This window comes from Zophobas morio, unplaced genomic scaffold (assembly GCF_036711695.1).
Source record: "Zophobas morio isolate AGI-343-1 ecotype UQ-CSIRO unplaced genomic scaffold, CSIRO_AGI_Zmor_V1 ptg000304l, whole genome shotgun sequence".
In the NCBI taxonomy this organism is placed as follows: Eukaryota; Metazoa; Arthropoda; class Insecta; order Coleoptera; family Tenebrionidae; genus Zophobas; species Zophobas morio.
The window spans coordinates 38,580-54,767 of NW_026972408.1; the positions used below are offsets into that span (position 1 = coordinate 38,580).

General features: G+C 36.1%; 1 protein-coding gene across 6 annotated transcripts; it reads right to left on the minus strand.

The window, feature by feature from the left end:
• Positions 1–1,889: 1,889 nt before the first annotated feature.
• LOC135119776 (ATPase family gene 2 protein homolog A-like) lies at positions 1,890–12,464 on the minus strand. 6 transcript variants are annotated; one of them, XR_010278364.1, is made up of 31 exons: positions 12,406–12,463; positions 12,212–12,325; positions 12,087–12,144; positions 11,994–12,034; positions 9,828–9,960; positions 9,497–9,634; positions 9,345–9,409; positions 9,236–9,277; positions 9,076–9,175; positions 8,957–9,023; positions 8,812–8,899; positions 8,601–8,690; positions 8,464–8,546; positions 8,320–8,411; positions 8,190–8,269; positions 8,068–8,137; positions 7,809–8,015; positions 7,590–7,752; positions 7,422–7,531; positions 7,292–7,368; positions 7,094–7,229; positions 6,897–7,039; positions 6,718–6,837; positions 4,254–4,323; positions 4,023–4,126; positions 3,716–3,974; positions 3,610–3,659; positions 3,420–3,513; positions 2,187–2,363; positions 2,030–2,104; positions 1,890–1,967 (listed from the first exon to the last, which is right to left on the minus strand). XR_010278364.1 is itself a non-coding variant. In XM_064044155.1 (24 exons), exons 1-23 carry the CDS (start codon positions 12,439–12,441, stop codon positions 6,718–6,720), a joined length of 2,253 nt encoding a protein of 750 aa, XP_063900225.1. In that variant the 5' UTR covers positions 12,442–12,463; the 3' UTR covers positions 6,598–6,655. The 6 variants fall into 6 exon arrangements, 2 of the variants coding, with proteins under 2 accessions (XP_063900224.1, XP_063900225.1); XR_010278362.1 differs by having other exon boundaries at positions 3,420–3,517; XR_010278363.1 differs by having other exon boundaries at positions 2,030–2,109; positions 3,420–3,517.
• Between the last annotated feature and the right edge of the window lie 3,724 nt (positions 12,465–16,188).

Below are 16,188 nucleotides of genomic sequence, written 5' to 3' on the forward strand. Positions count from 1 at the left end.
ATGGCCAGTCTTTTTAAGGCCTTAAACCGCTTAATTTGAATCCCCCTCTTCTGAAGTAGTTAGAGCACGGCTGTTCACCAGTGTACGTGCTTTATAGAGCTATATAAAGACCATCCCGAAGGACCGAAAAAGTGAAAAATACAGGCCCGGACCTCCTCTATTCAGCCTAGTGGTAGGAAGGCGCTAAAAACTGTTGGGGTATTTAAACCTTTACTGACTGGTATTTAAACCTATAAACCTTTTAAAATTAATTGTAAACAAATGTATATATATACAGATGTAGAGGTGTGACTGAAACAAAAAAAGCACTAAAAAAAATTAACACGACTGCCTGTTTATTTTTAGTGAACCTGCATTATATACTAACCAAGCAATGGAATAATCAATAATAGTAATAAAATTGCCTGAAATGGTAATTTGCCTTAAAACCTATGGACCGGGATCTTTTCCTCAACAAAAACCACCTACGGAAGAGAGAGCTTTAGGCACAAGACCCGATGCCACCTGGAGACACAGCCAGGCCTCCATGATAATGTGCTCCTCACCCAGAAAATAATCATTGATAAAATAAATACTTTTTACTACACAAGGATATATTATAACAGAAGGGGCGATTATTCAAGTATTTATACACTAATCTTAAAAGGTATTAAAATCCATTATCTGGTTTTTATAAAAGCCTTTATTAGCTATTATATGAGATACGCATAAAGTCCTCAAGACGCGCCTGCGCGTTTTGTAACTGTACACATGTTTTAACCGAATAAGTAATTTTTTACTAAAGGACAAGTTTTTAAAGTACAAGACGAGTACCGCCCAATTCTAACGTGGGTTTTTTCCGCCTAGCAGTACGCCCTTTTCAAATAGCTAGGAAACTTCAGTGTAGCAGGATAAGCTATTACGTTTACTTACGTTTTGTAATTTAGCAATATTCAACCGCACAGAGAGCTGAGAGTTCTAATATAAAGCCCAAAGTCAGTCCGAAATAATACACCGGGAGCACTTTAACGTTAACTACGTTAGGTTACAAAGGGTAACAAATCATATTGATGACAATAATAAACCATGATCGACTTTGTTTCAATTTATTTTATTTACTAATCAGGGTTTTATTTGAGAAGTGGGACTACTAGTAGCATAAAGTAAAACTGTAATAAATCAAAATATAGGTAGTATAAATAAAATTGAGAAGAAGAAGCACCATTATACACCGCTTTATTAAAGTTAAATTAATAATTATGACTAGTAGTTTGGCTCGTATATTATAACAAACAGAAGTCAGGTTAGTCAAGAGGACACTGTCCCTACTTACGTAAGTAATATACCGTAACTTAATCCAGTATATTTACAAACTTATAATTTCTTAAACTTTTTTTTTTATACAAAAATATAATTATCATACGAGTAATAAAAAGTGAAACCAAAAGTTTCTGGTTTTTAATTCGGATATATATTTTTTTTTCATTATTCGTCTGCATATCATATACACAACTAACGCTCAAATATTTGAATAATTTTATATAATCAAAAGCCTCACAAAAACGGTACATTCTTTATTAGATATTTTAAGGATATGATCGTTCATAAATATATAGTAGGTAACATAACATTAATTAAGAACAAGAAGGTGGAAAACCATTTACTTAGAAAAAAGTATCTTTATAGCCTAGAAATATAGTCTGTTTAACGTCATAGTTTATTTAAAACTGTTTATTTTTAAGTAGCAACCACCGAAACCCATGGTTTAACTTATAATAAAAAAAAGAGTGTTAGCGTAAATTAGTCCTAAATATAATTATGTCAAGATAACCGGTGAAATTGTGGTATTTGTTAACCTATCATTCAGGGATATATTTTTATTAAAGCTATCAAAGTTTATTATTATCTATATTAATTCTTAAGTTTCGTGCATAACCCGCCCAAACCTGACTAACATAACTAATTTCAGCTTTGTAAAATTCAGCTTCCTTGTTATAAAATATGATAATAGTTAAAAAAAATTAAATATAGTGTCGATAAAATGATGAACCTCAAGGGTTTCATTAATTTGTGCAATAGTTTCACAAAGTTTTTCAACGTTGGCAGTTATTCTTTCAATCAACACCTGCCCTTAGTTTCAAATCAGATTTTGTATATAACAAAGTACTTTTCTTTTTGGTTTTTTAAAATTAAACTAAAAAACTAACAAAATTAAATAAGAATTGCAATCGCAGCGACACTATTGAAATGAATAGGAAATCACCGCTTGCTGCTGCTCATGCGGATTCTCCATGGTATTTACGAATGTAAAGAGACAGGCTTGTAAGCAAAGTTACGGATTTGGTTATTAGCCTTCATGGAAAATTTCAACCCTCAAACAGGGTCTATAATTAAGCAGTTAGGATTTTAATTTTTCACCATTCAGGTTTATAGTTAAGACGATCCTCGAGCTAACAAAATAAGTTTACAAGTCTCTTAAGTATCCCTAATTTTACTTTTTTGTTGCTTTAACTTTAAAGATGTTAGTAGTTCGTCCTCCTTAGAGTTCACAGCAGTACGCATTTCCATAATTTGACCTTAAAGAGTCTTTTAACTAATATTTCACAGGTCATAGTAGTGTGTTTTAGAGACAATTTTTAGTGCATCCGCAACATAAATGATGTTAACCTTTTAATCCAGTAAATAGCAACAGGAGAGAATACAACGAAACACAAGAGATAAAATTAAAAAAAGTAAACTATGTACTGACGTTAATAACCTTGACTAATTTTTAAAAAATAGATAGCAGACATATAAATATATATTATAACTTAAAACAAATAATTTAAATTAAAGATAAAGATGTAAGCTCATTCAACGCAAAAACACCCCGTTAACCTTAAAAATAAAGCACTAATTCAAAAAATAAACTAAGAAAAAAAATGTTTTTATATTTTTGCTGTATCTATTTTTAGGCATATCACAACTTAACTGATTGTTAAGAAGAAATGATTGAATTTTTTAATTAATTCCAAGACGGAGAAAGTAACGCTTTCTAAGATGCTCCATTAAGTTAGCAGAGTTTTATAACATTTTTGTAAATTTATTATGTTACTTTGACTGTTATATATAAAATCTTAAAGGTTCAGAAATCACCAGACTAAAAATTTAACGCTTTAAGCACCAACAACAAATTAAGCAACTGAATTTATAAACATGTAAGAGTGCAATATACTTTAAACATATACTTAAATAGAAGTAATTTCTTTCTTTTACAGTGGTAAATGTATCAATAAAAAGTGTGCACTAAGGTTTTGTGGCACCACTGTGTATCAATTTCTTATCTATGCTTTTAAATGCCTATTAGACAGTATTTTTTTAGACAAAGCGTGTATAGAAGAGGTAAATATTATGTATCTGAAAATCGCCTCAGAGAATATTCGCCAAATATAAAAACCCACCTGGAATTAACATTCCCGCTTGCATATACGAAACGACCTTCATGACACTACCAGAAGGATGTAACCAGTGCTTAAATGGATTCCGTCAACCATACTTCCTGGTTAAAAAGAAAACATTCAGGAGTTGTTTATGTTTTTGGTATAGGTAGTGTATATTGTGAGAAAAGTGACATGTATAACACGGTCTTACACAAAGGAAGTCGTCTTCTAATATAGCTTTCTTTTTGCAAACTTCAGGATCTATAAAAGGGAACCCAAGAAATTTTAAAGCTTTTTTAAGAAAGATAGTGGCTAACCTTGGATAAAATCTAAGTAAATAGTTTGTTTAAGAGCATCCAGCTCGGCCACTTCGCTGATGAATGCAGAGCACTGTTACAACTTTGATGTGAGCCAAATAGCAATAAGCAAATCTCAAAAGAAGAGCCACATAGTCGGAGTTTGAACACCCCAACCAGAGTACGCGTCTATGCTTTTAACCGTTCAGCTGCGAAGACACGTTTTTTTGTTAGTTTAGGAGGTGATCATTACGTGGAGCATAGTTTTATTTCTCGTGTACTAGAAGGCGGTGGGTTATCTATATAAGAAATTAGACAGGTTTTATACGTAAAGGCGTCGCATCGGTATTAAGAGTTATCGCTTCGATTCTCATCGACGTGGTTATCTTTTCAATCTTTGGAGGTTACGTAATTGACCTTACCGTACACAATCTTTTGTGGTATGAGTTAGGACAGAAGGTTTTAAAAAATTGGCATTCTATACAAGCCCCCTCTACTTTTACCCCCTAAGACTATTTAGGAAAAGGACAGTTAGGGATTAAAAAAACACCTTTTTTACCTTTCGCTGGTACGTGTCTCAAAACGAAGAACCGCATCACCGACGAAACGTTTCTTGTTGCAGTGTGGATCTTTATTCATCAGTTAGTGTATATTTATAGTTAAGCAATTTTTTTTTTTAATAATAATTTTTAAAATTTTTATGGGATGGTCGGCCAATGATATAGAATATATTGGTAAATAACACTATTCTCCTCTCTATAATTTCGACTGATTTTAAGACCGAGCATCAAATGCTTTAGTAAGAAGCGCTATTAGAACCACGCTCAGTTTACACATATTTAGACAAACTTTAAGCTACTTTTTGTGATTTTTTTAGTGGTTGTGGAATCAACAATAGTGTCATTTGTCATTACTCATTCTACAGATCTTTCCGCCATGGCTTTCGTCCGCAACTTATCACTCGGATAGCAGTAGGGTTCCATAGTACTTAGCATGATCGCGCCCAAAGCTTTACCAAGGGATTCATATGATCTTTCCAGGTGTATTAGTTATAAAACTCCTTCGAAAGGCTATAACAGTATATGTAGCGTAAAATTTTACTTTAGCAAGGTTAGTTAGCCTATTTATTTTAAATCAACAAGGGTCAACTATAGAACGTGTCAAGTTTAGTTAATGAATCCGAAAGCATCAGGCACAAGGCAGAATATATACCACAATGAGACATCCAAAGTTAAAAGGAAGATTTCACCTGCCGAAGGACTAGCAACCGACGAGTTTTTGCCAGGTTTAAGAGCATATCTTTCGATACAGGCGTCAATAACATAAGGTTATTTCTTGCAACTCTAGAGCTCTCCAAAGTATTGTACATATCTCAACTCAGAGGTTTAATGAAGTTACCATAATCACGCTACATTGGATTTCACAGTTTATTAGCCGCTCGTGTTAGTTGATATGGTTAGAGTTGACCGAGACAAAGTTCTGACTCCATTGCTGAGTAGACATTTAAATGACCCGTTCAAGGTTAGTGTGCTTGAATAGAACATTCCATCTCTGGATTACAACATTTTGATTAACCTAGATCGAAAACTTGGCAACCCGCGCGGAATAAAACGCCGCCGGTTGACGCTGATTTAATCTATAGGTCCGATCTTTTTCGGACGCTTTACGATGACAGCCTAGGGACAAAGAAGCAATCCTGCTCCGTCAGAGCGTACATTAGTGCACGAAAACTCAAAAGATCCGAGCTAACAGTCGTAAGCACCACAAATAAAGGCGTTAAATGCCTCCGCTATAGGCACCAACCTACACTGCTGAGGTAGAATCTTTCTTTAAACTAGGGACGAATAAAGCCTGGCTCTGAGATTACAGTGCACTATTGGTTCCTTGCGAGACTCAACAAGAATGGTTAAGATAATGTTAAAAATAGTTTAATTTGCATGCAGGGATAACCTCAAGGAAATGAGACAAGAGAACGAGTCTCCTACCTCTTATACGGGATTTTCAAAGCCATAACTCGGCTTGACTAGTCTCAGGGATAGAAGAGTGTTATTACTCGTAATTAAATAATAAAATTGAAAGCCATGACCTTTACATTTAAATGTAGAATTGAACTACAGTTCTTCGAGTTTTCAATACTTTTACAGATAAGCTACTTAAGTTAAGTTAATTTTAATATTTATCTTGTAGGTAAGTTGGCTAATTGAAGTAAATTCACTCCAAGTTTCCTTTATGAATCATAATTATACAAGGTTACTCCGTATTATTTGAGTTTAAGGGACGTAAACCCAGACTGATACTTTACAGTTCGCTTCTAAGTTCGTTATTTAGGCAAATTAGAGGCGTACTGCACCAACCGCGACGGGTCCCAGCGTATTGTTATTATAGTTCCCCCCAATGGATTTCACTTACAACTGAAAATCATCCCTTTTCATTAGTTTTTAGTTACAAATTTGGAAGGGTGATCTAGGGGGCGCTACAAAGACTATTTTTAAGTTTCATATAGATTGCCAGAATGATAGCCGTGTAACTTTATAACATAAACCAAGTTTTTCTGAGTCTAGAAGCATCAAGACTATAAAGTGCCCATACCATAAAGATGAGAATAGTGTTATTTAACGGTATATTCTATATACAGGCAGACCATCCCAAGCAATTATTTATTAAGTTTTTTGAGTGTTAAATTTGGCAAAACAACAATATTTGAATGTTGGAAAAACGTTTAAAGCTGCACGACCGCTCATTGTTAAAGAAATTGTATAGCGATAAGTACGTGACTTTTTATACTACTGTTATAGAATTTAAAAGTATAATCACACGCCTTGTCGAGTATGCGCTAAAGTATTAACTTTATTTATTTTTGAGCGCATGAAACACTAATGTAAAGGTTAATGCAGCTTTCTAAATAACTCAACTTGCGGAAAACTTTGTAAGCCTCCGGATATTTATTGATACTAACAATAACTAATAGTTCAACGAATGTGTTTTTAAATAGTCTATTTAAGAAATGTAAAAGAAAACACAACTCATAGTCTCCCCGTCGAGTAGTTCAAGTAATACTTCATCATGCTTTCTGTAATTTGAGGCTGAAACGAGCACAAACTTTTTTCAAAGTCCGAATATCTTATACAAGTGGTGTCGTTATCCTGTAATATTTAGTAAAAAAGCGGTGAGAGGTAAACTCCAAAGAGAAGCACTCAGAAACTCGTCTCAAGGCTTCCATCGCGGCCTCTCGGCAGACAGCCACGATCTCGGCACCGGAAAAAAAGGATGTTTTCCTCGCGAGTTCATCCACTTCAACGTCTGTTAAGTCATTAGGCATCTTTTTCAGGTGAATAGTAAAAATTTCTAGATGAATTTTTATACTTATATAATATAGCGAGGAGAATACTAAACAAAAACCTCTTCTTGAAGATTCGTCGGGAGGCGCTACAAAAAGTATACGGTCGATTCTTCCGGGCCGCATCAAGGCAGGATCTATAGCGTCCGGTCGGTTGCTCGCCGCTAAAAACGTCACGTTTTTTAAAGGCTCGACACCCTTTTAAGGTTATAATTTAGTCAAGAGTACAGATTGCCTAATACAAAGAGCGGAATAGAGACGTCTAGCTCGTTCAAAAGCTGTGTCAACACGCGGTCTGCCACGCTGTTCTCTCCGCTGTCTCTACCCCGTTTTCCCGCTAGAAAGGTACATGTGTATCAAAGCCAATCAAAATGCTATGGTGGGTCACACCAATAGCGTCAAGCTCGTCAAAAAATATAATGCAAGGCGATGCCGCACGAGCTTTTCGAAAGAACTCTTTCATGGCCTTCTCGCTCTCCCCGACCCATTTACTAAAAAGACTGTTGTATAAAAATAATAAAAACTTTTACAAACTTTCTGAAACAAATAAAAGTCAACTCTGAGCTCTTCACGGATATGAAGTTCAGCTGCGACTCAGTAGCAAGAGCCTTCGCTAGAAGCGTCTTTGAGCAGCCTGGCGGACCATACAAAAGCACGCCTTTAGGAGGCCGTATGCCCATCCGCAGGAACGCCTCGGGGTGGAGGAGAGGCCACGTGACCGCTGAAGACAGGAGAATTCCCTCACTTTCTACTTGTATGGTTAAAGGAAAGTCAAACCTTCGCGTAACTTCTGCTTGGTGTCCTCCTGCCCGCCAATGTCGCTCCAGTACACCTGTGGGACATCCACAACAACCGCGCGCATGGCGCTCGGGCGAACTAATGTTAACGCTTTCCGCAGGTCGGCTTCAGTAACAACCAAATCGGAAAGTCCAGCCGAGTCCTCTTCACCAGTAGAACACATGGTCCTCTTAACAGCCAGCAGCCCTACAGTGGCTTCATTAGTCATTGAGGAAGGGGACGGAGAGAAAGGGCAAACCAGCCTCTTTGCAAAGAGAAGATACGTCAGCTCCGACGTAACCATGCATGAGGGCGCTGATGGATTCCAACTGCCGACACTATGGATAGAATAAGCCAATGGGAGGACTGGAAAAGAGAGACCTGCGAATCAGAGACTGTATGGGGCGTTTTAGCGAGAAGCCTTTTCAGTATGCAGAGGCGCTGTTTACTATTGGGAATGCCTTCAACCAAAATAACTACAAAAGCGACATGCAGGCACGAGAAAAGCGACCGATTTCTATCTCGCGGTCAAACCTGCCTGGTCGGCGCAGAGCCGAGTCAAGCCGATCGGGAGCATTTGTGGCGCCAATGACTACCACTCGGCTGAAAATATAAAGATGAGTACTAGCAACTATTAATTAAGGATGATTGTCACCAGTTTTGCTTCTCTCCGTTAGAGATGGAATCCAGCAATGAAAGCATAGTGGTCACCACCCGCTTCTCCACTTCTGTTTCGGCCTTCAAATAATAAGAAAAAATGCCCACCTTTTATTTTTATTTATAAATCTCTACGTGTTCCCGCTTGGGACAAAGCGCATCAACTTCATCTATAAATATGATGCAAGGAGAAGACTGCGCAGCTGTGTGGAATACACTTCGCAGCTAAAGAAGGTTGTAATAAAGGCTAAACTTTTAAAAAGAAAAAAAATACACGTTAAGTTCACTAGTATTAGGCTTACTATAATTTTAAAAGTAATTATAATAAAGTGATTAGTCTTTTAACTTTTGCTTCTGATTGTCCGTAAAACTTTGCTAAGACTTCGGTTGCGTTAATCGTAATGAAGTTGACGCGCATTTCATTAGCTATGGCTCTTTTGTTTAAAATCAGTATACCATGACACGCTTAGAAAATCGATGCGATCAAATACTTAGCAATAAGAGTTTTTCCAGTACCAGGTGGGCCATATAAAAGTAGCCCTTTCGGCGGAACAAAGCCTAACATGCAGTCAGGGGCGGAATTGTTACGTCATAAAAAAAACAAGCCAACCAAAATCTAGAAACAATTCTGAAGATAATAGGGGAACTTTTAAAAAGGAGCGAATCTCTTCCAGTTCGGAATCTAATCCGCCAATGTCGTGAAAGTTCACCTTTAGTATGTCGAAAAAGTATTCACAATTCGAACGTTTAAGAAACGAATAAAATATAACTTTCGACTGTTGAACTTCATTGCATGGTTTTTCCTTTACACACTATAAGTTATTTATAATAAATAAAGGATCTGCTAAAGTCTAGAGCAGCTAACAAAAGAAGCTATACAGTAAGTTCAAAGCTAGTTTCGCTCGTGACTTTATAGACCGCTGTAAGTTTGATGTTTTTGGAGGCTGAGCATAAAAAAAGTCATAAGCACACCAAACTTAAAAAAGTTAACGCTTTATACTAATACTGAACTTTTCAGCAAGTAGATTTACTTAAAATATTAAGGCTGGCAAAAGAACTGCTGAGATCGTTAAAAGCATCGATGTCTTCATTTATGACACAAGTAAAATCCATCCGCTTCCCAGACACAGATATCTCAATTTTTTCTTTATTGCATAGGTAAAAGTTTCCTGAACATATTCATAATTTTTTTCAAAAAAAATTTTGACTTTACGTTCTATGGCCAAAAATATTTATCCTAATTTTTTATTTTTTACTTAATTTAGTAAAAAAGTGTGTTTATGCTGAAAACTACTATTACTCCTGGAAAGTTACAACTAAACACCCGCAGAACACGAGAGAAAAATATAATATATAGAATACTTAAAGTCACGCGTATATACGACTTTAAAGGAGCCATCAACTCATCAGCCACACAGGAAGTTAAAGTTATCTTATCGGCCAATAGTATTTGAGCGTTTAAAACACGAGTTACGAGTAGTTTACTCCCAAAACTCTAATGCAAACATTATTTTACATTATAGTTAGTTGTAGACGTTGACGTAAATTAAAGTATTAAAAGGTGTAGCCAAGAGTTTAAAGTTGATATATAAACTGAAATAACACGAATATATCATTTGAATTAAAATGCAGTCCCTCATATCTATATGGTGGTATGGCACTTGTATATAATGAATGAAGGTACAAGCTAAAAGGTTGACAATTTGAAATTATATGGTAAATGCCACGCTGTTATGCTCCGCAGCAACTTATCAAGCAAGCTAATAACACAATGATGTCAATGCAGTTACCAGTTTTGGTTTCACGAACCGTTTTCCACTAAAACGAAGACAAAAAATATATACTCGGAGTTTCCCTTTAAAGAAAGCTACGTAAGTCAGATTAACGTCCCATTGTTTTAAATATCGTGCACACCACTCTCACGATGAACTGTTGCATGCAAAATTTGTAGGCAAATATGTTTCATTATTATTTTAAAATAAAGAAACTTTAAAACAGTGACAGCGTTATAAATTCTTTTAACGTCATCAAATATTATCAAAATTCTAAGTTATGCCCATATGTGTGAACAAAAAAAAATTCTATTGGTTACAAGCAGTTTAATAACAGTCATATTGAGATTGCTTATAGAAATCACTAGAAATGCGACACAATAATGATAGATACTACGCGAAAGGCTTCCTCTGAATAATTCAATTAAAAGTTTTAAATTAATTTTAAGGCTGTATAGAACTAAAATTGTGTAGAATTGATACAAAAAAACGCGCACTCCAAAAAATTCTGTAAAGCGCTATATTTGCAAGCTTTTTATACCATTTATTGGCTCAAGGTCATCACATAAATTATTTTTTACAAATGTTAAACACCTTTTTTATTAGAGGGCAAGTTTGGCGCTTCAGTGTGGAGAACGTGAATCTGATTTTCAATGATCTCAAGACACTAATAGTATAAAAGCTCGCAAGATGATTTAGTCCTTCAAAAGTGGTGGCTCTCTTGTCGTGCTAATCTTTACACCACCGAATTTCTAAGTTGATCTTTAAATAAAAAAAATTTTTACTTTAAAAAGCGAGATTTCTTTCTTAAGCGGGGCAACCATATATTTTTTCTCATATTTCTTAAGCTTAAAAGAAATCGTTTTACCGATTTCTTATGTCGGGGACTTGCAGAAACCAAAAAATGAATTCATTATAGCTATTTGTTTTGTTAACCTTAAAAGAATAATGTTGTTCAGAATCTAATTCAGCTTGCAGTCGCGAAAAGAAAACAGCTCAGAAGCGCCGAGTAGGCTTTGAAATTTTTGTTATATAGCTAAACTGTCGTGGATAAACTCGCGCCCCCAAACTACAATATATATTTTTAATTCTTTATGTTACTAACGAAAACAATAGTAGACACGCGATCGTATAGTTTATAATTATATATAATATCGTTTTTTTTTTGCTTTTATAATAGAAAGCTGCTTTTTACAGTTAAAAAACAGGTGAATAGGAAATCTTAAATTTTTAGAAAAATAAGAGTAATATAATAAGATTAAAGTGAAAATATACTGCTAAACTCCAGTATGCGTGTCGGAAATTACAGAATTTAGTGTAATAATTATAATTATATAGAAGAGTAAAATACGTAAATGTCAGATATAAGATCATTTTGTAATTAATTTTAAAAAAATAGTCTTCTTTTAAATAGTGTATTCCTTTAAATAAAACACATTTTAAAAAAAATTAACTTAAAAAATATTAAAAAAAGATTCTCCTGCATTTTCGGAAACAATAACACAAATCAAAAACTAAAAAAAGTAATCTATTAAAAAAATTATACAAAAAGTATATTGTTAATTAAAAATGATATTTAAAAATCAATAATAAGGCGGGTTCTAAAAAAAATTAATAACTATTTTTAAAAAAATTGTGATATAATTAGTTAATTATTTATAATTATAAATAAATTAATTTAACAAGATATCCACTAATTAAAACGTTTAGGTTAAAAAAAAAAGCATAATCTTTTATAAATTGAAAGTACGTGTACCTCCTCTAAGTAATGTCTTATGCCAGAACTAACTATACATTCTACAGAATGAAATAGTAAAAAAAGAGGTTTTATTAAAAAATTTAAAACTACCGTTAGAGTTTAGAAATTTAGAGCACCAAACTCGAGCACACGAACACCTTACGTTATCCTATATAATCAATAAACTAAGTTTAATTTCTTTTTATAAATTTCATAAAAGGTTGTAAGAGAAGTACTGAGGATAGAGGTCGTATAAAAGCAAGAGTTCCTACGGCTAAATTAGAAGACCTTTTTAACAATATTTCTGATAGATATATGCATCTTTCTTTAATTATATCTGAGAACTTAGCCTAAAATAAAAATAAAATTAATAACCTCCATAAAGTAAAAACCATAAAGCTATCCAAAATTAAGAGGATCTTAAAGTAACCTTACTCTCCGGAACAAGTTCAAGTTCATAAATCATTTACTTCACTAGGAACTAAAAAAAAACTAGCGCCAAACCAACCGCAGGAACTAAAGCATACTACTATAATTTCTATTTTGTAAAAAGCGTTTCCTGGGGTCCGAATCGAGTCGATATTTCGCATATTTAGCACTCTGATATGTCCTCGTTTGATTTTTAACACGTGTTTTCAATAAGAGGGTAGTTCTTAGACAGTGCACATTTGATTATATAAGTTTGACTCGAGCGCACGCTGCAATTTTAACGTGCCAGCCATCACTATACTGCTAATGATAACGCGTCTCCTCCTCTGAGCTTACCTCTCCCCGTTAACTACGAACCACTTAAACCAGTTAATGTCGCCGAGGTGCAAGCAATTGTCGAAGCGCTACTAAAAGAGCCTCGCACCGATGGCATCACTGAGATGATGAAGAAAATACCATTAATAAGGATGCACTATCTTTACCTACTTAAAAAATCTTCTATGCTCCTTGGTGCCTTTCCTATTCGATGGAAGATGGCAACAAACGGCAATTGTATTTGTGTTATAACCAGCTAATAATGACATAAGCGTCTGCTGCTTACGCCCACTGCGATGTCTCGGCACTTCAAGTGCGACAGAACAAATTCCTGCGTGTTCTGATAGATATGCCGTGGTTTGTGCGGATGAGGCTCTTCACCGGGATCTTCAGCTGAACCCTTTGAACATTGTCTTCCAAAGGCATGTCGAGGTCCTCTGCAGCAGGCTCACTAGAGACACTAATCGCATGCTGGTGAGCGAACTTACTAGCCATGACGGGGCACGTAATCGCCGCCCACGTGACCCGCTTAAGCGATATTTTTTTTTTCATTGATGCAAAAAATTAAAGACACCCTGAATGCTAGTTGTAATATCGGCGATGATTATGAGCTCGAGAATTCGAAGTTTAACTCGAAGCACAGGCACTGTCATTAATAAATAAATAAATGCTGCAATTTTTTTATTTTTCTACGTTGTGCAGTTGGGTTTGGTGCGCTTGAAGAGTCAATGATAACCAAATAAATACAGTGCTTTCAAGTTCTTCGATTTATTTATATTACATCAATTTACTGCCTATACTATGCAAGAATTCAAAGACTTGCAGCTGTGAAATCAACGCACATAAAACCATCATAACAGGATTGATGGTTGTCATCATAGATCAGCGGTTAAGGCATTGACGCGAACATTTAAGGTCGTGGGTTTGATCTCCACTGACACGACTGTCTTTTCGGTCTAGAGGGTTGTTACATTTCTGAACCTCACCTTTATTAAATCTAATAGAGCTAACTACCTAACAGATTCCGACCCGCTAAGAGTGCGTAGCGCGGATGGTGATATTGCTCGAAGCCTCACGATTAGCGTGTTAGCTATCCGTTCGTAAATGTCGATGGCTTTGCTTTCAAAGATTGTAATCAGCAGCTGAGCTTATATTTGTGATGTAGTGTATCACTGCGCTCAAACCAAAAGACTTTTGTTAAAAGGCACATCTATTTATTTTTTCATACGCCTTGATCGGCCGAATGCACAGCACGTACAGCCCTCGCTTATAGTGCAACAAAAGCATGTGGCACAGCTAAGCGGGGTTGTGTGACTGCCTTGACCTTTGCCTTTACTTAATTTACGTGCCGACGCCACGAGAGCTTAGCATTTATGCCCCCTAATATTTTAGATGAGGTAATTCTTTGTAAAAAGAAGCGGGTTATTCTTTGCTGCGTTAAGAGAGAGGGCTAAGTCTAGATAAAGATATAGATGATGCCAGTAATAGGGTTACTTTGACTATACATTGTCGTATAGCGTCGAATCATAAGCGAATCACGCGGTATTTCGCATGTATGGAGTGTGCATGGAAGCGGTGATAGAAGAGAACCCTGCGGGACTCCCGCTGCGAGGCGGCGACAGTGCGGCACCCACTTGCATGCTGAAGACATAGTCATTTAGATACGACTTGAACACGTCTGACAAGACGCGCAATACTTCTAGGGTATGCAGCCTTTATAACAGGTAAAAACCTTCTTGACTTTAAACAGACAACTCTAATGGCTTCCTTAATTCTAAATATTTGTATGGTCTACTTGGATAGGCGAAAAATGTGTTGGGCTGTTAAATCCCTTTGAATTATTTTTACGAGGGTTAACAATTGCCGTCTAACGATTTAGCATGACTACTCCGGTTAACCTTGCATATTGCCGACAAAAGGCAGACGGGTGGGGGCTTGTAAGACTCAAATGCCAATTGTGATGCCTTTGGTGAACTACAACCATTCTCATCTAACGGGAAAAAAACCGAAGCCCACTATTAAGTTGACGACGCAGCATTAATATTCCATAGCTGCCTCCGTTACTTGTTTTAACATCAAGCAAGTGATGCCGTCAAAGCTAGGCATCTTTCGCCTCTGTAGCTCTTTGGCGATAGGATTTGATCTTGTTCTGCGGTAGGCCGCTCTATGGTATCAGCTATTATGGCTGTAAGATAACTCGGCTCAGGGAGAGCGTTATTGACAGTCAGATAGGTTGTAAACACTGGTTAATCAGACGACCAAGAAAAAAAGTTTTATAAAGTTTTCAGCGCTTTAGGCTACAGTATTTTTGCGGAGCAGTTAAGGCCAAGGTGAAAACCAGCTATTTCTAACTTGCTCGACTTATCTTCCAGAAGGAGGTGCGACCGAGGTCTCCAGTTTCCCTCACTTTGCTCAATTTGTTACCCCATTAATTGTTTAAGTGCGCCATCAGTTTTATTCTAATCCGCTGGTGAAGGCGATTTAGTGCCAGTTTTTGTTAAACGCTCTGAAAGAACCACTCGAATGAGGAGCGAACGCTCTCATACCAACGCCTTTAGCCCCACATCTCGGAAGTTAAGGCGACATGTAGCTACGCATATCGTCGTTGCGTTGATATGAGCTTTTGTCATTGCATGCTTGAGTTCGGCAACAGCTTTGTTCAGTAAAGCGGGAGTTTATAGTTGTACCGGTATAGGCAGGAGTGCTTTCAAGAGCTATTAAGTGAATTTGGCAGTGTATCTTTAATGCTTCCTTTTTCTAGCCCAACATTGTCTATTGTAATGCGGTATTTACTAATTTATACTCTCAGACGCCACAGCGTGCATTATAACTGCTGGTTTCAAAACAGGCCAAAAAGTGGATGGCCATCTTAAAGGGGTAGGAAATCAATTATATAAGTAGCGAGTCTTTACAATAACAAAGAAATGTGGGAGCCTGTATCCCTCAATTTTAATACTCTTGTTGTCTCCATGGCCACTGAAAAGAATTTTGAAGTTATATTTAGTATTGTATATTAATAAGTATATAACTCTTTTTTCATTTATATGACTTTTTTAAAAGCCAATTATCGTTTTATACGAGAAAAAACAAGCTAGTTTTGTGCGTAATAATGCTTTACGCACCAAAATCCAAACTAGAGCCTCATTTTCAATGCAATGAAGCCTTGATAGAGAGCTGGCAGGAGCCCATGGGAGGACCGTTATCCGTGCACTAACAGAAATTTTGTTGACCGAGTGAGCACCACAAAATGCTATAAATATATTAATAAAACAAACAATTATACAGAGGAACCGACTATTACACGTGGTAAGATCGCGTGGGAACCAAAGGTAATTCTATTATAATTGAAAGGGTTTAACTGAACGTGCAGTTCTCATACGGGAAAAGAGAGTAGCATTGGTATCCCGTTAACTTTCTGGACGCTGCATACATACGGGCTGGTTACTAGTTAAGAATCTGATGAGTAGAT

Excerpts from the sequence above, each read along its gene's own strand:
- LOC135119776 (XM_064044154.1), bottom strand. The coding sequence starts at position 12,441 with ATGATTTATGAACTTGAACTTGTTCCGGAGAGTAAG. Across the intron at positions 7,753-7,808 it reads CAAGCAGAAGTTACGCGAAG|CGGTCACGTGGCCTCTCCTC; the intron begins GTTTGACTTTCC and ends TCCTGTCTTCAG. Across the intron at positions 7,369-7,421 it reads TGACGAGCTTGACGCTATTG|CGGGAAAACGGGGTAGAGAC; the intron begins GTGTGACCCACC and ends GTACCTTTCTAG.